Below are 22,626 nucleotides of genomic sequence, written 5' to 3' on the forward strand. Positions count from 1 at the left end.
TCACAACAATCAGAGGCGGCAGAAAGAAAGAAAAAAAAAAGAGAAATCCTCCAAACATCGTAAAACATTTGCCATGGCCCCTGTGACCCTTTGCAGTCCATTGACTGAGAGAGAGAGAAAAAAATGTGTGCAGGGGGCGAAGGGAGGGAGAGCCAATAAAACCAACGTGTTAGTTCTCCTTACAGTTCTCCATCACTCATAGTCTTTCTGCAGTACTTTGGCATGATCTAAGCTAAAACAAGGTTAAAATGTTGTTTATCAGAGCCGACTGATAATCTTAACTCTATTTACAAGTATACACACAAATATAAGCTTAAGTCAAATGAAATACTATGCGAACCTCTACGTGTACTTGTACTTTGGGAACCCAATCTGGAAAGTTATTGCTAAGGTACGGCTTCAATCTATCGTGGTGAACCACTTTTGGCTGAGACTTAATCTGTCTAATCACAAACAGCTGAACATTTATCTTTCTAGTAACAAATCGTTCAGTTTACGTGTTATGACAAATAAAGCAACTTCGGCCACTATCTAACAAATTTCGTACGACCAGGGACCAATTGCTGCCTGAAATTCAATCCAGCGAGGCGTCTTTTTCTGAGACGCAGGGCAATATAGCCTCCTTACACCCACAAAATTCGTTAAAAAATCGGGAAAAGTTTTCAACTATTGCCAAACCGTGATCAACGGTGATCGATTAATGCGTATCTTCCAGAGTTTTGTGTGATCGACATGAAAGACTTACCCTCCACTTAAACTGTGTAAACACTCCTCTCGCTATGTTTTCGATAAACTGTCGCTATATTCCTATATGTATGCTGTTACAAGTTGGATCATTGCTGCCTGAAAATTTCAGCTATGGCGACTTTGTCGGAGTCGCAGGGCAAGTTACCACTAACAACATACACATCTGAACAACAATGCGCATCATTGAATTATTCCTCTTATTCTTCATTTTAGGCACCTTCATCATCATCTTATTGACAACCCTGACAAGTGGGTTTCAATTTCATCTTCATCATGCCGATTTCACCATTTTTCATTGTTAACCTTATGCGCAAAATCTTTCATGCAGTTTCTACAGAATATCGAAAACTAACATAAACTGACAATAGCACACAGTCATAGAACGAAAGGAACTCCACAAATGTTTGCTTGCATTAAAGATATGTGTGCAGTTAAGCTACAACACCAGGGTTGAGTGTATAATGATGTGAAACATAATGACAATAACTTTTTGGTCCAAACAATAATTGACGGAGAATGAGCACATACAATACCAGTTCCCGAGTCCAATGTTAGACCTTCATGTGCCTGTATGAGGTATATTCTTGGCCCCAGTGTTCGATTCTTGGCTGTCTTGATTCTCTGTCGCACTCATAGTCGCTAGTCATGTGGATGGTCGTATATGGTCGCTGCATCCTCGTTGCCATGGTGATATGTGCCGGGTCTATCCGATGTGCTCCCTGTCCAACAAAGATGTATCCTTAGTCGCGATGACAAAGTTATGATATGATCCGTCCATGTTCCTGCCAGCGCCTGCCATACTCAGCAACCAGACTTGAAGTAGCTCAGCAGAAGTTGTTGTCATCATCGAACCCGTCGCCACTAGCTTGCCTCCATCAGTGCTATCTCCATGACTGACGTCCTCGCCTTGGATCATGAAATCCTTGATGACGAAGTTGAATTTGCTACCATCGTATCCAAATGCTTTCAAATGACTTCCAAGAGAGGAAGAGTTCTGTGTTGACTTTGGTAATGTTTTCCCAAGAAGGCCATGTCTCCCCATCTCCTTTTCTCTGATCACAGTGTCACAGAAAACACTTGCGATAACCATTGATCCTTTTTCCGATAATTTCATTCGCTTGTGGGCATGGGCTGCTACAAGAGCTACTGATGCCATCAACAGTATGAGAGTTAGGGCCTTCATCGTGTTCAATGTCCTTGAGTTGAGAGTTATTTAGCAAATCTCATACTGGTAATCATAGTTCAAGCAAGTCGCCGGCTATTGCCTTGTCCTAGCTCCTCCCTTCCTCACAACATGCAAACTTGCCGTGTTGCTTCGAGATGGCGTCTTGTCCGAAATTAGATAATAACCGCTTTACCGCTGCCACCATTGTTGGGACCGCCGAGTTGGTACCCAAGACAGTTAGAGTTAAACTCTAAGGGACACAAGAAGAAACCAGGCAACCAGTCATTTCGATGGTTCATGTCTCAAAAGTAGTCTTTTATTCGAGCTCGCAAGATTACATGACTATGACAAGCCAGTGCTCATTCCAAGACTGCCTTTTACTCCAGTCAGCGTCCCAAGATATACTCCTCAACACTCCCTCTTAATTTCTTACAACATCAAAGCATCATTCATCACCTTCTTGTATACAATGACTGTCTTCTACAGTGACCGTTACCAATGACCATTTGTGGTCTGGTCTGGGGACAGGGAGTCTACTTGGGGGTGATAAACTCTAGGGGGCTCGTCCGTGGTAAGGGGAAAGGAAGAACCACAGATACAAACAATGTTCTCAGTTAATGTGTCCGCCCATAAGACTTGTCCTACCAACTTTCAAGTGGAGTCCCAATTTGCCTAACTCTGGGACCGTAACAATATTTTGCCAATTATGTGAAACTGTCATCACACATTGTGAAGACATTGTACTATACACCTATTGGGAGAATCATGCGTTATTTTTTTTTTTGGTGGGGGGGTTTTATGCATCTGCCACGAAGTATCGCCGGATGCATTATGTTTTTGGGTTGTCCATCCGTCCGTCCTTCCGTCCGTCTGTCCATAATCAATTTTGTGGACAGCATTTAACTTAAGAACCATTTGAGGTATCCAAATGAAACTTGGCATATGTATGTATGAGTGGGCGAAGTTGTACCTGTCAACTTTTGGTTGCATAAGGTCAAAGGTCAAGGTCAAATTCTTAGATTTCACTTTTTTTCCCATGTCTATGCAATACCTGAAGGTAAATTTCTTGAAACTTAAGTGTTAACATGTATTACCAAATAAAGATTCTCCAGGGAAAGTTTTGGGCCATTGAGTCAAGGGTCAAAGGTCAAGTGAAAATGCTAAAACTTCACTTTCTTCTCCATATCTCTGAAATGGCACAAGGTGTCTTCATGAAACTTATACATATGCAATTGCATGTACTGCCTGACAGTGATTCTCTTGGGAGTTTGGGGTCATAGAGTCAAAGGTCAAGGGTAAAAAAATCAGTTCAATTCTAAAAATTTCACAATTTCCCCCATGGTAGCAATGCCTGAAGTTATTTTCTGTAAACTTTAATAGTGTATACATTCATAACCAGATAGAACTTGTCTTGGAAAGTTTTGGGCTGTGGGGTCAGATGTCAAGGGTCAAAAGAAAATGCTAAGATTTTACTTTCTTCGCCCAAATCTCAGAAATAACTCAAGGTATTATCATGAAACTTACATATGCATGTGCATTGTACTGCCTGACAGTGATTCTCCTGGAAAGTTTGGGGCCATGGGGGTCAAGTGTCAAATGTCAGTTGAAAATGCTAAAATCCCCAATACCTGCTCTCTGTAAACAATTTAAGCCATCCATCCAAATGAAACCTTGTTCACGAAAAGTACACACTCAACACATTTGTGACAAACATGTCATTTTGATATATTGCCAATTATGTGAAATTGTCATTGATCTCACATTGCCAAGACGTACTTTAGACCTACAGCTGTATTGGGAGAACCATGAATCATGACAGAGGCATACCAGTCCCCATAGTGATATTTCTAGTTTCCACTATCACATTGAGCATTCTTTATTGTAAATTGTGGTTTGCTATACAGTCTGGGCATATCTGGACAATTCTAGTGACATTATGGCAATAAAAGGAAGTTGAAACAACCAAAAAAAACATTCCACATCCTATTTGTAAAAAGAATGTGGTTCACTATTTTTTTTTTCTTAAATCAGGTGGAGTATCAAAAAGCAGCGTGTGTAGTGCAGTTTAAAATAATCGTGCCATTACACAGTCGAACACATTCACTGTTTTTTGTTTGTTTGTTAGTTTGTTTTTCCAGAGAAGGATAAGTACAATATGCTAAATGCAGGATAATCATAAGCTAACTGCTATGGATGTGTTAAAATATCCTCACATGGATTCCAATTTAACTTTACTCATCCTTTTGATGCCAAAACATTGAATATTGATTATTTCATGAATATCTTTTCATGTTATGTGGATTTTTTATTTTCTTTTGCAAATGCATATGTACTTGGATCATGAGACCAGTTCAATTTGCCACTGGTATATACGCTGTACATCTGCTTTGAAATACACCTGTATGCCCAAGCTTTGGTCAAATAGCAGAAATGTGCAATGCTTCAATTATACGAAATAGTGTATTTATAGATAATGTAGATCTTTCACATTCTAGATCTACCCAGATTATTGATTTTGACATACACTGCTACTCGAATGCCACAGTGGTTTTTGTGATGAATACCATGTCACCACCCGCTGTGTAATTGTCAAAATGAAAAAAAAAAAGACACAGAAAGGCCACAAGCCGGACACCAGGATGCTGCACCATGAATGATGAATGAAAGAATGAATGCCCCGTCGGAAAAAAAAAAAAGGAGCGTTATATCTGGTACCCAAAGGCAATTCGCTCATTGTGAATAATGCATGGACAGTTCTGTGAGATTTCAAAACATACGAAATCTGCCTGTACAGGTCGGTGCATACAACTTGTCGGCGAATACTACAACTAAACAGTTGTACACTGTCATATGACATCATCTTGTACGGGAACCTGTTGCGGCGAGACGCGTTCATTCATAATCATTCCTTGAGGGGCGTTCAGTTCAAATACGGCGATTGAAGCAGACATGTCACTTTTTTCTGTGAGGCAGAGTTAAGATTTTTTTTTTCCATTTTATGTCCAATAGCATGTCAGACAGATTTAAGAAAAAAATAGGAAAACACACACACAAAAAAAATAGCGCAGTTCGCTTCAACTACTGATCATGCTCTGTAATATGGCTCTTTTTTCTTCTCTGGCACTGTAGCTTGTATCATTATGCTGCACTCTGCTGTTGTGTTACTGGCTTTGAATCTGAAAAATATAGTTAAGAGTAGATTTACTGACTTATGACAGCAGATGACTTTCCATCATATGAAGATTTATCATTTGGTTGTTTACACTATTATATTTCAGATTTTTCTTTTATCTGCCACTTTCAAACATACATGTAGACAACTCGAACCTGGATTCTGACACCAACCAATAAAAGTGCACTTTGTTCACCCTGATTTCCGCAAATGCCTTCCGGCTAAATATCAAATGTGAAAAGATAATGCATGCAATAGATAACTAAAATGTATCACAGCTGCCGTTAAGGCGGCACTGTAACTCATTCTGCGGGAATAGATTTGTATGCCACTCTTACAGCCAAATTAGAAGGGAGAATTAACCTTTGCTTTGCTCTCTTCACCACTCTGCCTGTCCACTTCTTTACTTTCTTCGTCGACTGGCGCCAATGTTCGGAGATGTAAATGGCGGTGAGCAGGGATTGCGTATCCCTAGTATGTGACAATTACCTTCAATAGTGTAGGACGGTTGTAACATTTACAAAGCCCAATTGGTGTGCCTGACTCTCATTGTGGCCAAGTTGTGAGGGTTTATTTTTCAAGCCCCAGTCACATATAAATGCGGATCCTCAAGGATCTACACAATGATCCGCGGAGTTCCTGGATAGTTTCGCCCTGGATGGAGCGTTGACAAGCATTGATGACTGTACACATGGTATCAACACGGCAGCTACACGGATAAGGCCGGAACAGCACGGCATCTACACGGCGCTTACACAGACCAACACAGCTACGCGGCAGCCACACGAACCATCCCGGATTGCTCTGCCAACACAGCAGTCCCCAGATAATCCCGGATGTTTTTGACCTCCAAAAATTGCCGTGTTGGCCTCCCAGATGTCCAAGGATGCCCAAGGCGTCAATACGGATCTCTCCCCGGATTACCTTGGATCAGATCCAGGGTGATACGGCATGTCTATGTGACTGGGGCTTCAGATTGCCAAATGCTTTTGAGGAGCTCCTGCAGCTCAGTGGATAAGACCATGGACTGTTAATCACAAGGTCCCTGGTTCAAATCCCCTAGCTGCAGATGTTGTGCCCCTAGACCAGGCATTTTACCTTGGCTTTGTTGCCTGATCCTTCCGAGGGGACTAACGTAAAGCCATCGCACCCGTTGTTGCTTACTTACAAGCACTCATTTTTTCCATTAGTGGCCATGTAAAACAAATCAATTCAATTTATCATGTAGTTTATAAGCTGAAGCAAAAAGTGTGTGGGTCAAAGGTTAACGAAGTTGTGACCGTCCATCATATTTCTTGACTAAGACCTGTCATGTGTGATTAACCTGCTAAAGACGAGTTCCACCAAGTATACTCGTGAGGTGTTTATTTGAAATGCGTGTTGTACTAGCAATATCAACCTGTCCTCAATGGGTTAAAGTGTCAGTACAGCAAAAAGTCCATTTCCCATCCATCCCCTTTCTCTATCTCTCTGTCTCCTTTTTTGTTCACTACCACAGCTCTCAGGGGCCCAGCAGCTGTTGACCATCCCGTCCAACGGTGGCCAGCAGCAGATACTGACCCTGCCCATCACCAACGCGGCCGGGCAGCAGCAGATCCTGACCATTCCCGTCACCCTGGCCCAGGGGGCTGGGGGCATTCAGTTCCTGATTCCCACTGGTACCGGCGGGCAGCTTCTCGCCTCCCCGAACCTCGCTAACCTTGCAGCCATGCCGTCACAGGTATACGTACCCTCAGAGCCTCAGATGTAAAGTCCCCACATATCGCAGAAAGTGCCACATGAAAATGTGTTACTCTGCTCTGATAAACACTTCATACTGTACCTTTTAAAAGAGCAGTTCTGGACCAGTTGAAAGTATGATTTCAATCACGATTCAAATCACACTTTTCTATTGTGTGTGAGTGAGACTAATTTCACACATTACCATGACTATTCATACATTGTACATGTGTGAACCTTTCAAATGATGATTAATCCATGTTTTATAAAGTCCACAGTACACTCAACCCAATTGTTGACCCCTGAATTTGTCTCTATAAGATGCCAAGAGATGCATGCATGTGGTTTTGTTCTGCTCTGACACAAAATGTCTGGACTCTGGACATCCCTGTGTTTGTGTAGACCCAATTTCAAAATGTAGTGCTGTATGGTGACAAGTAATCAGCTACAGATCTGTTAATCTCTATAATCCTAATTTTTGCAGATGTCTGTATTTTCCCATGTGTATTCCAATAATAATCTGTGTTTAGGCAAGTGAGTTTAAAGGTGCACACACGAACATACAGTACACACATAGACAGATACACAAAATACATATGCAGACCTACAGACACAAACAGACAGACAGACACGCAAGCATACCTGCAAAATTAACCCAGGTGGTCACTTCGGCTTCATTGTTTCCGCCATCTTGCAGGTATTGCCGTCGGCCCCGGCCGCCATCCCCAGCATCACCAGCAGCACCAACGTGGTCTCCTCCGCAGCGCATCTTGCCAAATCCAACCACATGACCTCACCCACCGCACCCCTCCCTCCGGTCTCCGTCCTGACGGGGCAGACCGGCCTGGGCACACTCCCCCTCCCCCAGGTGCTGATGGGGGCGGGGGCGCAGGTCCTCTCCGTCTCCACGCCGACCAGCAGTACATCCAGCACAGCTTTCAAAACCAGTGAGTGTGTTTTCTTTCTATTTTCGCTGGCTCCCGTTTCAAAATAGGGAGATCGTGTTGCCTCCTGAACTTCAAGACAAAGTCTTTTGAGCGCAGGAAACTGCGACCGTGTTCTACTGCCCTCTTTTCTATCTTTTCTGTCTTTTCTGTAATTCTTTCTTTTTTTCGTGTTGATTTTTATCTTCACCCCTCCCCCATTCTCTTCTTTCATCATCTCAATCTTTTTTCTTCTCTTTTCTTCTCCAGTTTGTCTTTTTTTCTCTCTCTCTTCTCTTTTCAGCCATTTCTGTCCTCATCTTCTTTACGATTAAAATGTACACTACTTGAATTATTATGGGATGTGTATTTGAGTGAATTGTATGTCGTTACCATTGTCAATAGGTACAAACGGCTTGCTCACACATTAAAACAAATATGTCACTAGTTCAACCAAGTCTAGTCAGAAGCATTGCTTGAATATTTGAAAAATTCCATGTTCATCGCTTTATGTGTAGGTGATTAGAGTCTCACAGATTAGATACTGTAAAACGAGGAATGTTCGCGTACATTTTGATTTCACGAGTTTTGCAAGAGCCAAAATTAGCAAAATGAAAATGCATGCCAAAGCTCTTGTCCTACACTATATGCATTGAATGTTAGAGGCAACTCGCGAAAATTTCATGCTGCGAAAAGGGCTGTCGGCTCCAATTCATGAAAATTTCATGCCCCCAAAAAATCTTGTTTTACAGTAGTAGGCCATAATTACATAAGAATGGTTAAAAGATGTCAGTTCTTTCTTCCTCTTTTTTTTTGCGAAGAGATTTTACAGAAGATTTTACATTGAATTGGAATGAAGCTGATTTCTTCTCAGTCTTCGCCGAATGAATAACGGAATATAAAGAATACCTGCCGTGATAATATGCTCTTTCACGCAGTGGTCCTTGCATGTAGCCAGTGGGTCTTTACGTCTACTGTGTGCAATAAACACACACACACACACACACACACACACACACATTTTAAAGCTGTTGCACTTGCTCCCATATGCAACTATTTGGGCCAATAGGTATTCATTCATTTTGGTCATTAGACTGTTTGCTTTTTGTAAAATTCAATGATAGTTTTCAAGATTTTGAATGCTCAGTTTTATATAAAAGATATATAGGGTCATGCGTATGCAACCGTATTCATTCTCTTCCGATAGACTCTGCCCTAAAACTGCATATCCCCAAGGGGTAGGGGGTGGGGGTAAGGAACAGAGCCTCTAGAGAAAATTTTCCATACATTCACAGTGGTTCCGATGGCATGGGAGCCTCTATTGCCTTGTTGATGGATAGATATCAGTGGACGGTCTTTCCGACTCCCTTTTCCCTAAACATCCGGAAAAAAATAAACATCCCCCGAGTCCTCCAAATGTTGGACAGTTTGTGGGTTTTCTTCTTCGTTTTTTTTTTTCCTTCCCGCAATCCTCTCTGAACAACCCATGAAGGAAGGTTCCTCCTTTACAACCTCGGAGGGCGGTCAATATTTGATTTGTATTGCACAAAGTTTCATGTTACCCGGACGCCAAGCAGAGTGCGGTTATTTGAACTTTTCTGCAGGCATACGAGCTGGCATATAAAAAGAACTCACCCACACACAAAAAAAGTGAAATGACATTTCCCTACCTTTTTTCCCCCTTTTTTCATATCATTTGGGTTTTTAGGCTGGGAAAATAAGAAAGTGATCACTTGGATGAAATCATTCAAAATGGGAAAGATATTGTTTCATGTGTTTCTTTTTCCTCCTATTTGGAGTGGGGCTGGGGAAGGGTTGGGGAGGTTTGGCGCTACTGATACTCTTCTACACAAAGTGTAGCTCATGCTTAGTGTATCAAATGTGATAGCTTGGTAGGCCCTTTGTGATTGTGTGTGGAATGGTGTGTGGTGGAGAAAAGCTAGGTATTGGATGATGTCAGAGGAAAACATTTTGACAGTGATGCATCGCAGACTGTCATGATTTATTGTATTGCCTGACTATGTATGCTTGTTTTGTTTTGATATGACTATTCAACATACTGTATACGCCGAATATTTCGCGAGGTTTTTATTTTCGCGAATTTTGCGAGTCGGGTGCTATTCGCGAAATTAAAGACACGCGAAAATATTGACTCTGATATGCACATACATTTCTCCGTTCAGTACAGGACTCCACGATCGCGAATTTAACCACTCACAAAATCATCGGGAATTCCCGATTCGCAAAAATTTAGACTCATGAAATATATGGCGTATACAGTAGTATTAATATCTGTGCTTGTATTTTCATCTGTGATGCTACTAGGTTCATGTTATGTCAAGGGTCAAATTTATACCACATCTATCGCATTCTGTAATATCAGATTCATTCTGCACCCCCAGCACTTTGTGGGAGGTGAATGCCTCTGATTGTTTCTAGAGATAAATGGTGCAATTTAAAGTGGATGGCTAGTAACTGATCAGTGGGAATGCTGGGGGATGATTGTTCCAATCCTTGTAAGATTCATTTAAGAGTACAGTATATGCATGTACAATCATTGTTGTGTGAAAAGTATTTGCTTCAGAATGGTCTCATATTCAAGTAATGTGCAGTTTAATGTTTCCAGGTTAGCATGCCTGTACAGTGATGGGGCGATCGTTAACGATCGCCCCGTCACTGTGTGTAGGTCACTGTGTGTAGGTCAGATGTATCACAAAACATACTACACTGTACATGTACATGTACCATGTAAAGATCTAGCAATAAAAACCTAAAATATAAGGAGATATCACTATTTTTTTCATTAACCAGTTTAGTCTAGAAACATTCATATTAAAACTGTTGTTCACATTTTGGATTTTTGACAATACTTTACACTGATTATACTGATTCAATTTTTACATTGGTTGTTTCTATCCCTGACTCACATTTTAGAACTATTTTGAAGCACTAAAGCTGAGTTTTTTGTTTTGTCTGCAAATAGTAAAAAATGCCTTTAAATAGTGTCGTAATTGCGTCTTAACAGATTAAAAGCAAAAAAAAATGTATGGCTACAAAAAGACATCAGTAGATTGGCCGACGACAAACACTGATCTGATGCTGATTGATGTAGATATTTGTCAGTGAAATTATTTTTGTCCAAAAACTCTTGTTTTGTTTTGCCTTGCAGACAGTACAACGTCTGCGAGTGTTCCGAGTCTCGTGACCACGCACAGCAGCCAGGCCCTGCCTTCCCTCGCCACGGTAACGCAAGGCCTGATGGGAAGCACGGCCAACCAACTGAGCCTTTCAGGCCAGCATGCAGCACGGTACATTCTTTTCCCCCAACCCCAACCCCCTACCCCCACTTGAAGCAATTTATCCATTCTGTTTCTTTTTACTTCAAAATATGAATGCAAAATTGATCAAAGATGTCTGTATAGACAAGTCTTTAGACACTAATGTGTGCATATGTATGCACAGATGCACATGCAAGTATATCATTCAGTATGATACAGTGTATATTCATGTATGTTTACTGTATCCAGTACCCTGATAAATGTATACTGAATACATCCATTTGCTGTATGAAGTGAGATTCATATTTCAAACAAGTACAGTGTATTTGTACATTTTGTCTTTGGCTGAAAACAATCATAACCTCTTTGGCTTTCCTAGTATTCCATGAGAAAGTTTTAAAAGTTCTACATGTATGTTTGCAGGGATAGGGGTGCATGCATTAGGCATCTAATTTCTGAATGAGTATTACTAAAAGAAACAGGAAACTTGTACATATTACATTAGTGGGTCTTCTACATTCGAAAAGAGAGTCAGTTCGCCTAAAGAAAGGCAGAGGCTGTATTGCAAATGTTGCATTGATCTATTTCAATTTTAATCTCTCTCTTTCTCTCTCATGACCTCTGTTTGACCTCTCAAACTCTCTCGAACTCTCTCCCCCATCCAGGTCAGTGCTGGTGTCACAACCGACCACCACCTCTAACCCCACTGCCCCTCTCCTCGCGGCACAGAAGCTGAGCACCACGTCATCAGCCGCCGCCCAAGCCCTCTCACTACAGGGACTGGCAGGTACTACTCACAGCGTTCCTCCCTCGAGCTCCAGCCACAAGGAAGAACTCATTGTTCATGTTTGAATGTGATAAAGGGAGGAGAAACGAATGAGACAGAACTGTGACAGTTTCGTTAGAATTGTGCAAAGTGTAGAGAAAGTTATGGCATGCTACAGTTTCATATATACTTCCACCTCGTGGTGCTGTTGATCAGTCAGTGCTCTTGCACTTTGAAATGAAGAGTTGCAGCAAATTTTAACCCGTTGAGGACGAGTCTCAAGAGTACCCGGGCAAGCATCTATGGGAAATGTGTGTTGTAGCAAAATTGAACCATCCTCAATGGGTTAAGTGGGTGAGAATGAAGTATGAAGGAGGAATTCTTTATGGTGGTACAACCTTTGTATGTGTGATTGTATGTGAAATGGATTGATTTTGATTTTGAGATCACCCTGTGAAATAGATTGATTTGATTTTGAAATCTTGTGAAATAGATTGATTTTGATTTTGAGATCACATGAAATAGATTGATTTGATTTTGGGATCATGACATGAAATGGATTGATTTTGACTGTGAGATCATGACGTCAAATGATTGATTTTGATTTTACAATATCTTTGTTGTCCTTTCCCCCCCAGCCGGGCTGAACACGGCACAAGGCACCGTCATATCTCACATAGCGGCGGCCCAGGGCTCTCAGAGCAGCATCGCCCAGATCCTGCCCAGCCAGCTGGTGCGGAGCTCTGTGGTCTCCAGCCAGTCCGCGGCGGCCCCCGTCGGGGTCACGCAGGTCGGGGGTCAGCCGGGCCACCAGGTCGTCGTCTCCACGACGACGGCAACGACGGGCGGCAACCACGTGGCCGGAGGGTTGGCGAGCCCAGGTAAAGGTACTGTCCGGGCTCCATTACTTGGGATGGGGCTTCACGATTTTTACCAAACTCAATGCGACGCAAATTTCGACAAACAAACGAAACAATCAAACAATTGATAATTAACTAGAGAGGAAAGAAGTGAAATTATGCTTTCGGAAAATTTAGTTTGTGTCTCCCACCCACTGACAAATTTTTTGTTTGCTGTCCGCGATAGATTCCTTCAACTGACCACCCTAACAAATGGACATTTGTGTCCCTTTCACGTCAGCAGTGTCGCGTGTCTCCATTCCGGACTGACGACACCGAAATCAAAGTGTCCTCCTCCCCTTCTTGCATGGCTTGACGCACTAACACTGGGTTTATTAACCCCCTTCTGCTCCCACTTACCACCTACTCCGCACAGCCAGTCGACCCTCCTTCACACAGTTTTGCAGCAATATTTGGCACTTGTGAAACAGGCTCTGATCTCAATTGACTCTAGTCATTGTACTTTTGCCCCTCAAAGAAATCAAACATCAAACTTTTATGGAAGTTACCACTAAGTTGTAATGCTAAACATCTACCAAGTCACAAGCATGTGGCAGCAAGAAGATAATTGATTTCATCATTACTGCAATTCAAGTAATGAACTTTAGTCCTGATTCTCTAGTCAACCTTGTGCATCTAGGCAGATCATCTTAAAATTTTACTCTCTTCTTACGGGTCAGATTCATGAAAATGATTGGGTTTATTCTATTTCGATTGCTACTGGAATTACAGTTAACATGACAGGAGTAACTCCAGCCTTAATGCACAGAATATCTCTGCACTTGTCTCATCCACATTTCGATTGAAAATCTACTGCAAAATTAAGATAATACAAATTTTTATGCAACCGAAATACAGTGAAGATCAAATCATGACATGTTAAGTCAGAGATATGTGGTTTAATGTCCCTCCTGCCCCACAAGAAATCCAGTGTTAACTGTCCAAGCCATGCCTCCCAAATGCAGCAAAGCCCAGAAGTCCCCATCCCAAAAATACCCTACATACAACTACGGAGCCAGGTTGATGTTGTGTACATGTCTTTAGCATCTGTGTCAGTATATGTGTGTGTGTGTCTGTCTCATGCATGAGATTAACTCTATGCAATGCATATATTTCATGAATGCTCGTATATTGTGCTTGTTTTGTGTAGACATGATTTGATGTGGTGCATGTTTTCAACAGTGAGAGTGTGGCCCGAGAAGACGCAAGTGTGCTTTGTAGTAATTACTGTTTTACGCTGTTATTTTCGCGTACAGATATTTTCGCGATTGATGAGGTTGTAGACATTTTCGCGACATGTTGTTTTTGCGAATCGACGCCGATGCTTACGTTAATGCTCTGTTAACAAAGCGCATGGAGACAATTTTGTGTGTTGTTAAATTTGCGATCCAACTGTGATTCGCGAAATTCGCGAAAATTAAACCCTCGCGAAAATAACTGCTTATACAGTACCATAGAGATTCTTGTGATAGGAAAGCTGACATTTGAGATGCAACTGTGACCACATTCAGGCTTTTGTGTAGCCGTTTCTAGACCTTGATATAGGTCATATTTTTGTGTTGTTCCGTGCTTCATTAGATTTAACACCCAACCCATGAAGGAAAGTTGTAATGACTAATATTTCCCTCTTTAGTGAGCCTTTTGTTGTCTGTCCATTTAAATAGTAATAATTTTTGTCTCTTTTTTTTGAAGGACACCTCACTGAGAGAAATTGATTAAGAAAAAGAAAATAAAGTCAATCTATGTCATCTACTGAGTTGTAAACTTTGTTATGATATGAACACATCAAAAGAGCAACCAGATATATGAATATCAAATTCCTATTCATTTATGTCAATGTTTTATCACTTTGTTTATCCCCATCTGCTTTTGAATATGGATAAATTCAGCTCTTGTCCTACTAAAACACAAAATGTGATGCCAGCAACAACAAAAACAACGAATGAAATTGTCATTTTGTTCCGTGCATACAATTTGTATATATACATACCAGTGCTTTTAAGTCTGCATTCAGTTCCTTTGCTTCAATTTATTAGTCCCTTAATTTAAGTTTTAAGTGATACAAGCACATGTAGCATTTATACCTGTGCAGTAAGTCTGTCTGTCTCTTTGAGCACTAAAATCACTGTAGAAGTACTTCTGTGGATAGTAGAATATTGTCAATATGCCACCTTGTGAAGCTGTCAAAACATCTGTGTTTGTCATTCTGATTACCTTTGCACTGAGAACTATAAGCACAAAGTCATGTGTCTATTTCCACCTGTCAAATTTCTATACCTGAATCTCCCAAAATGGTATGTTTTTAAATGAAAGTTCGGTCATGTTTGTGATGTGATCAGTCCTCAGTAGCTGATTATACTTCTTGTAAAAGAAGAAGGAAGATTGGTGAAGTGGTTTAAATGATGAAGATAGATGTTTTAACCATTAGAATAGTGTGCTGTGAGTGCTGATAAACATGCACAATCCACAGTCCCTGGCACACAAATGGGTTCGGGAGAAAATTCATCCCAGTTAGGCTCTCAGTTCCTTATTCTGAATGATTTGCTAACAACCAGAGTCTTTAAGTCAGGTTGATAGTTTGACGAGGATTGGGCACACTCACTATGACAAGTAGAAGACATTTCAGCTGTACATGCAGTTGTAAGTTTTTGCATACAGACCTGTGCATGGATTAGACACAGCTCCATTCAGTGTTCTTTTTGCTCCCCCCCCCCTCCCTTCCTCCTCCTCTTCTTCTTATTCATTATCTTCATAATGGCTATCATTGTCTTCTTCCATTTTCGTCCTCTTTCTGCTTTTTTTTTTATTGCAATAGATACTAGTTATATAAAAAGAAATTAGTTAGATATATCATTTTGTTGAGTGATTTGATTTCAGCAGGATTTGTTTGAGTTGAAAAGGTTGAAAATAGAGGCCAAATATGGAAATTTTAGAGTTAACACACAGTCAGCAGCACATGCACTCCAATTTACTTGATGCTGTCAATTCACATTTCTCAATTTGCACAGATTAAGTTATGAAGAGCGCCACCTGTGGCTCTAGGGGAAAAGGTGTACTGCTGGAATTTCTTTGATATCTCAAAAATTTGATAACAAAGTACTGAAATGTAATTTCATCAGACTGGCTGCAAAGTGCTTAGTATGACCGGATCCCATCATTTCAGCAGAGCCAAATTCTGGCAACGGTCAGAGGTCGGCTTCCAAATTTAGCAGTACATTGTAGTTTTTTATTCAAGCAAACTATTTGAAGAAGTTTGTATGTGGAATAGTAGTGTGACAGGGCAGTTGACTGACTAGATTATGGGCAAGGTGTAGGCTTAGTCATTTAAATGTACAAGGTGTAACATGAAAAGATCGGCATGCAGGCGATGATTGAATTATTGTCCTCATACCATTTATTTTTCCTCCTCTTCTTGAAGTGGCATGTGGGATATACAACAAGGAGATAAGGGCAGTTTTGTGAGGAAGAATAGATTGAGAATGTCAAAGGGTTCAGAAGTCATTGGAAGGAGAAAGATGAGCGAGAAAGGAGGGAGGAGAGGGGGAAGGAGAAGATTGGGAAATCAAGGGGATAAGAGAGAGAAGTGATGAAGAGATGAAATTCAGAACAATGCATCATGAAACAAAGAGAGAAAGAATGGAATTGGTATAGAGATAAAGAATCTGAATGAATAAGAGATAGAAAATCTGAATGAGGAGTCAAAATGTGTGAAAGGTGAGAAAGGGGGGTGGATGATCCTGGGAAGAACTCCGGAGGGGGTGGGGGGGGGGGGGAATTGAGAGAGAGGAAGAATAATTTTTTCAATTTTATTTTTAGAGTCCTGAAAAGGACTCCTCTGGAAGTGGGAATGTGGGAGAGAAGACAATAAAATTAAAAAAAATATATAGTCCTGAATGGGGAAGAAGAATTGAGAAAATTTGAGAACTAGTTCCCGTAAATAAGTGTGAAGTGGTGAGAGAAGGTTCTGAATGGGACTGTTGGGTTTTGAGGAAAGTAGGAAATACATGTACAAAAGAAGAAGGAGAGAGGTAGGTCGAAGAGAAGTTAGACTGTAGGATAAGAGAGAGAATCCTGAAAGAAATCTTCCTTCTCCCTCTGACCTCCGAGCCATTTACCTGATTCTCACTCTGTTCTTACCTACAACTACAAAAATGTACGTATGTATCCCTATCTACTATTCTCTTGTCTCCATTGGTGCAACCTCAACTTCCAGATCACCCCTGCCCTCCTACTATCACTTTTTGCCTTCCTTACACTCTCCCTATGTCGCTTCCCTCCTCCACTCTTCTCTTTCTAGGGTCTTCTTTTGCCAAAGAGCAGTCCTTTTAAAGGTGCATGGTCCCGGTGGTTAAGTCAAAGGCGTATGCGAGCGCACGGCGCAAGTTTCCTATAGAGACCTACGCTATCGACTCCTCTTTAGTGCTTACGCTGTGGCCCATTTCCCCTGAGTCCGAAGAAGTCCGATCCACTGTAGTCATTGGTTCGATCACAGTTCGGCTCATGATTCGGCTGAGGGGGATGACAGCTTTAGCAAACTTCTTTTGTGATGTCATAAGAAGCACATATGCACGCACCCTGGCATTACTACAGACTGCGTGATGCGCAGAGAAGACAATGAAGGCAACGTTACTTAGCAACACCTACGTGCTTTACTCTTGATGACAGCTCAACTTCGGCAATCTTTGCATCAATGCTAACGGTAATCGGCAGTATCATCAACAGCGCCCTCTTCACTACCGGGACTATGCGCCTTGAATGACTACACACGCATGGTGTTACTGTACTTCATATCTCTTTCCCTCATTTACATCACCATGCAAACTTTAAAACAAGACAGGAGGCAATACAGTGTATAAGTATGTGAAAATTCAACTTCTGTGAACTACACCATGCAGAGACTCCAACCCGAAGCACCTTCTGATCGGGAGATTCTCCCGCCTGAAACCCCTAGCAAACGGGAGACTCCAAGTTTATGTGTGCGAAGTGCGAAGTTCCTAGGGTTACAGATGCTCTCTGGTGCTATCTAAGGCTTATTCTTGCAACATACGATAGCAATAAGTGAGAAATACTTTCCAACGGGAGACATTGAGCCAGGGCGGGAGAAATTAAATCTCAAACGGGAGAACGGGAGATTTTGCAAAATTGGGTTTTCGGCGGGAGATCTCCCGTCGAAAACGGGAGAGTTGGAGTCTCTGCACCATGATGTATACAGTATGCATATATCTGTCAATCTGTCATTGCCATCTCTCTCTATCTAGCTATTTTGTCTTTCTGTCAATCTCCCAACCTTTCTCTATATTCTGCCCTTCATATATTATATACTTTGTTGTTGTCATTCATGATTGGTTCGTTGGTGACTAGTTGTTTGTGCCCATGACTTTGTTTTCATTTCTTGTTAGTTCTTGGGGTTTTTTGTTTTGTTTTGTTTTGTTTGTTTTTGCTGTTCTTTCTTCTTTTTTTTGCTGTAGTGTGACAAGAAGACAGCTGCTTTCATATTCAACTCATAATATATTGAGCTGCAGCTCTGTAGTGAAATTGTTTCCTCTGTCTCCATACATGTAGGTCTGTATTTTCAATAACTTTGTAGCAATATTTAGTGGTAGGTAAAAAAGCTGCTAATGGAATTATCATCTCTATGGTGTTGTCTGTCTGTCTCCCTCTTGTGACCCGGCTGCAGTAAGTAACATGGGCAACGCGGCCGAAGTGGACGGCATCAACTTGGAGGAGATCAAGGAGTTTGCCAAGGCCTTCAAGATCCGACGGCTCTCCCTGGGCCTCACCCAGACCCAGGTGGGCCAGGCCCTGAGCCAGTCCGAGGGCCCCGCCTACAGCCAGTCGGCCATCTGCAGGTAGAGTATCAACCTATTGAGAGTATTGAGTTATCATATAGTGATAATGAAATTGATTCTGTCTGCCCCAGCAGAAGGGCCCTAACGTGAAATTTCAACCCCCAAAATGGGATTTTGGTTTGCGACATTATTTGACAGTTTGGAAGCTCTTTCATATAATGTAACCATCATTTTGTGTGTGTGTGTGTGTGATTTTGTGGGCACACTAGCCCTAGGGCCCATCACTAGACCCATCTAGTCTTTCTTCAATCTAGAGTGTGCAGCAAAACTCAATGGTGCAAGTCTAAATATAACAAGGTGACCGTTTCTGCAAAAGCATTTCAATAGCTCAGAATTGGATAGGGTGAAGAACTTTTCTCTTAGAGGCAACTTGAAGACTCTTAAAGATTGAACATGGTGCAAAAGATTGATAAATTTGTTCTTATTTCTCAAATGTTGGAGAAAGGCAGCCACTTGAGTTCAGGAAATTGGCTGGTGTTGTTAGCTGTGAAATCAGAATTCATTATCATGTTTGGCCTCTTATTTTTTGAAGTTCAAAGAATTTTGTATTTGGTTAGCGTTACTTGAGACCCATCTCATTGTGTTCACTGCCCTTCCTTGAAATATACGTTGGATATTGATGGTTGAACAGGATATGTCATAAGCGTGTTTGATACCTTTTTTTTCACAAATGGTAGGTTTGAGAAGCTGGACATCACGCCGAAGAGTGCGCAGAAGATCAAGCCGGTCCTGGAGCGGTGGATGGCGGAGGCGGAGGAGCGGCACAAAAACGGCCTTAACCAGCTCACCGACTTCATCGGCAGCGAGCCTGTGAAGAAGCGCAAGCGGCGCACGTCCTTCACGCCCCAGGCCCTGGAGTACCTCAGCCGCCACTTCGAGAAGAACACGCACCCGACAGGCGCCGAGATGACGGCGCTAGCCCAGGAGCTGAACTATGACCGGGAGGTGATCCGCGTCTGGTTCTGCAACAAGCGCCAGGCGCTCAAGAACACAATCAAGAAGTTGAAGGCTGCCGAGGCGACGATAAACAACAACGCGGAGGACTCTGAGTCCGCCGTGAGTCCGGAGCATGTGTAGCTCTTTTTTCGCCGGTAGAGGGCAAACGAGAATCTTCAGCCAAGGACGAGGTGGCGGGAGAATTTGTGTACTCTGGCATGCAAAAAAAAGGGCAATGGTGCTTATCAGCTAAGTGTTTTCCAAGTTTAAAGAGAAGGACAATGGAACTCGTGGAACATTCTGGAATATGCATTGATGTGACATTGATTGAGTGGAGACAGAAGCAACATCTCTATCGGGTGCCGAGTGGATGTGGGCACTGTCCCAAAGCTGCAAATGTGGGTTGCGAGAGGGCACTTCTCAAACTTTGTGAGTTGCTTATCAGGGAAGCGGCACCCCTGGTGTCGACGGCAACCAGTCGTGGTTGGGAACGTGTACATTGACATAGTATCAGTAAGACGAAGCCTTGAGTAAATGAATACTTTGTGACAGGATGGAACAACGTGAGCAGTTGAAGTGATCTTCAAGATTCCAGACTCTTTTTTTTTTTTTTTCGAGGGGGATTTAGTCTGCCAAATTTCATAAGGTTGATCTCCACCGTCACTTTGTTGCTTGATGAATTGATATTCAATTACTTATTCTGTGTGAAGAATAAATTGACAATATTGTCATGAAGGGTTTTTTTTTTTTTAGTGATCAATCCATACAACAAAGACCAACATTAATCTTCAAGCGTGCCAGTTCAAGATGTCGAGATGCGGTGTAATAAAAATCTTTGGCATTGAGAGGTCAGAGGTATCTAGCACCTCTGCCATATGGGGAGTACTTTTGGGAGCGCAAATAGAAGGTGCAGCCTTCAATTGGCAAGAGGTTTTGTTTTTTCTTTCTTTTTTTTGTCTGAATTACAGACACAGTCAGTACATAACATTGGTGATGCTTGCCCAAGAAACGGTGATAGATGGTCCTACCCCGTGTAGTGTGAGAAATGAATGCAGTATTTCAAAAATAAGAGGCAATTAATTCACAAGGGTGCAGTTACAACGTAGGGAATAATCTATTTTTTCAAATTATCCTTTAAATAATTGGAAAGGCAATAGATTTTCTCTCATTCCTCATCACAGGATTTGTTTCAAATTAGCAGTATTGTTCTGCAGTAAGTATACATACAGTAAAGCATAGCTCCTGCCTAGTTTAACTTACATATCCTTAACCTGCCGGTATTCATTTCCTGTAAAAAAAAAAATTGAAGCAGATTCAATTTTCCCAGCAAAAGAGCTACAAAAGAGAAGGAATAAAGAGCAGAGGTAGAACTCAGAATTTCACATTTCATTATATGCCACTGCTACTTTGTCCATACCTTTACCCTACCGGTATTAATTTTCTTTAGAAAATTCGGAAGCAAATTCAAGTTAGCCTCAAAAGAGCTACAGGAAAGAAGGAGCAAAGAGGTAGAAAATAGAATTTCAAATTTCGTTTTGCTACTGCAATAAGACCCTCAGTAAGGGATACACGTAGTAGGCAGTTGTATGCAGGATTAGGTGCAAATCTTCCAGTAATTGAGCAGGAGAGTGATTAAGTCACAAAAACAGTGTACTGCATTTGATGTACATGACGTTCACTCAACATTAGCTCAGACACTTTGCAATCTTAATACTAAGTAGCACCTCTATCAATACTGTGACTACCACTGTACAGTAGTCGTAGAGGAATGACACCAATTTATTTACTAATTTATCTTTTACTTATGATTATTTTCATCAAGCTTTTTTTTAAAACAAGCCAGCAGCCACACTCTACAGTGCAGGTTGTTTAGCTTCACTAAGTTGACAACAGCACTATGTTTATTTGTTTTTGTTTGTTTGTTGTTTTTGTTTTTTTTCTCTGCCACTTAACATATACATAACATTAGGCTTCCAATACTGTCCCCCCACTGGTATTGTGCATAAGCCTACCAAAGCTTTCTTGCAGCGCATTTCTTCCGTAGGTGGGGGGAGAGACATTTCTGAACGATATGTATGAGAAGAGTGTTCTTGCGCAATCATCATTTGAGCGTGCTTCTGGAGATCCAACGCTGGCTTCTACACTTACGTAGTCACCATGTACAGGTATAGTAGATGGAAGTGATGACTTACGAAAAGGACACCCGATATACCAAAGTCTACAGGAGTGCAAAGAGTTAAAAGGAAGCTTTTGTTTTTTTCCTTCAGGACCAAAGTAATGGTTGTACATTTGAACTTGATACGAATGTGTCTTGTACGAAAACGTGTCGCTGTCAAAACGTGTGGTCTGCTTGATTTCCGCTGGTCTGGAAATTTGTTCGCGGCAGCTCGTCACGAGGAGAAAGTGTGTGTAGAACTCGTGTATACTCAAAACAGTCTCGTGCTTTATCGTTTCTGAGCATTTCTATGGGGTTGCTTGTAAGTCAGTACTGGGAATCGTATTGCTGTTCCGTGCAGTTTTGCAGGGACACAGGTTGGTGGTAGATATTGTGCGTAAATTAAGTGATTGTGAAATTGTGCGAGTGTCTGCTTACTATTACAACCCATTGTTGGTGAGGTTATAAGCAGCACTGTGCGGCAAGACACCTTCTTTGGTACAACACTAGTGACAGTCAGCACATGTGCACCTGTCTGTTATATCTCATCAGAAGAAATTTTAGTGTGGAAAATGGTCCAATTTTCTTCTTTCTCTGTAAGAATAAGAGTCCCAGGGTAGGTTACAACAGTCAAGGGCAGACCAAATGCCTTTAAGAGTCATAAATTTCCCTCCCTCTTCTAGTATTCCAAATTCTCAACGACAAATATGTCTAGTGACCGTACATTAAGGGCAAAGGGGAAAGTTTGTATGAAGGTATCCTTAAAGCAACTCTTTTTTTACTGTAAAATTGAGGCCACCTTATAAGAATTCTAAACAAGAATTTGCAACGATGCAGGATCACTTTAATATTTGATTCTTCCAGTGCAGGTATGGTTTAGAAGGTAGGTCAAGGGTGGTATTTTCCCACTTTAATTCTAAACACAAAATGTACTGATGTAGGCATAAATAGGGACCAGATGGGTATGCAACTGAGCAGTTTAAAGGTTAAAGGAGGAACTACATCATTCAAAGGATA

General features: G+C 41.5%; 1 protein-coding gene across 1 annotated transcript in view; it reads left to right on the top strand.

Annotated features, from left to right (window-relative positions):
- LOC139710771 (uncharacterized) overlaps positions 1-20,229 on the top strand; it is a 98,117-nt gene extending 77,888 nt beyond the window's left edge. Inside the window, exons 5-11 of the mRNA XM_071622689.1 lie at positions 6,583-6,804; positions 7,501-7,750; positions 10,896-11,034; positions 11,670-11,791; positions 12,409-12,651; positions 18,347-18,518; positions 19,196-20,229. Of these exons, the coding sequence (XP_071478790.1) occupies positions 6,583-6,804; positions 7,501-7,750; positions 10,896-11,034; positions 11,670-11,791; positions 12,409-12,651; positions 18,347-18,518; positions 19,196-19,595 (1,548 nt within the window). The 3' untranslated portion in view covers positions 19,596-20,229. The remainder of the gene's footprint in view (positions 1-6,582; positions 6,805-7,500; positions 7,751-10,895; positions 11,035-11,669; positions 11,792-12,408; positions 12,652-18,346; positions 18,519-19,195) is intronic.
- Positions 20,230-22,626: the final 2,397 nt, after the last annotated feature.

The sequence above is a fragment of the Diadema antillarum genome, unplaced genomic scaffold (genome assembly GCF_040938485.1).
Source record: "Diadema antillarum isolate AM-2024a unplaced genomic scaffold, OU_Dant_1.0 seq00001560_RagTag, whole genome shotgun sequence".
Lineage (NCBI taxonomy): Eukaryota > Metazoa > Echinodermata > Echinoidea > Diadematoida > Diadematidae > Diadema > Diadema antillarum.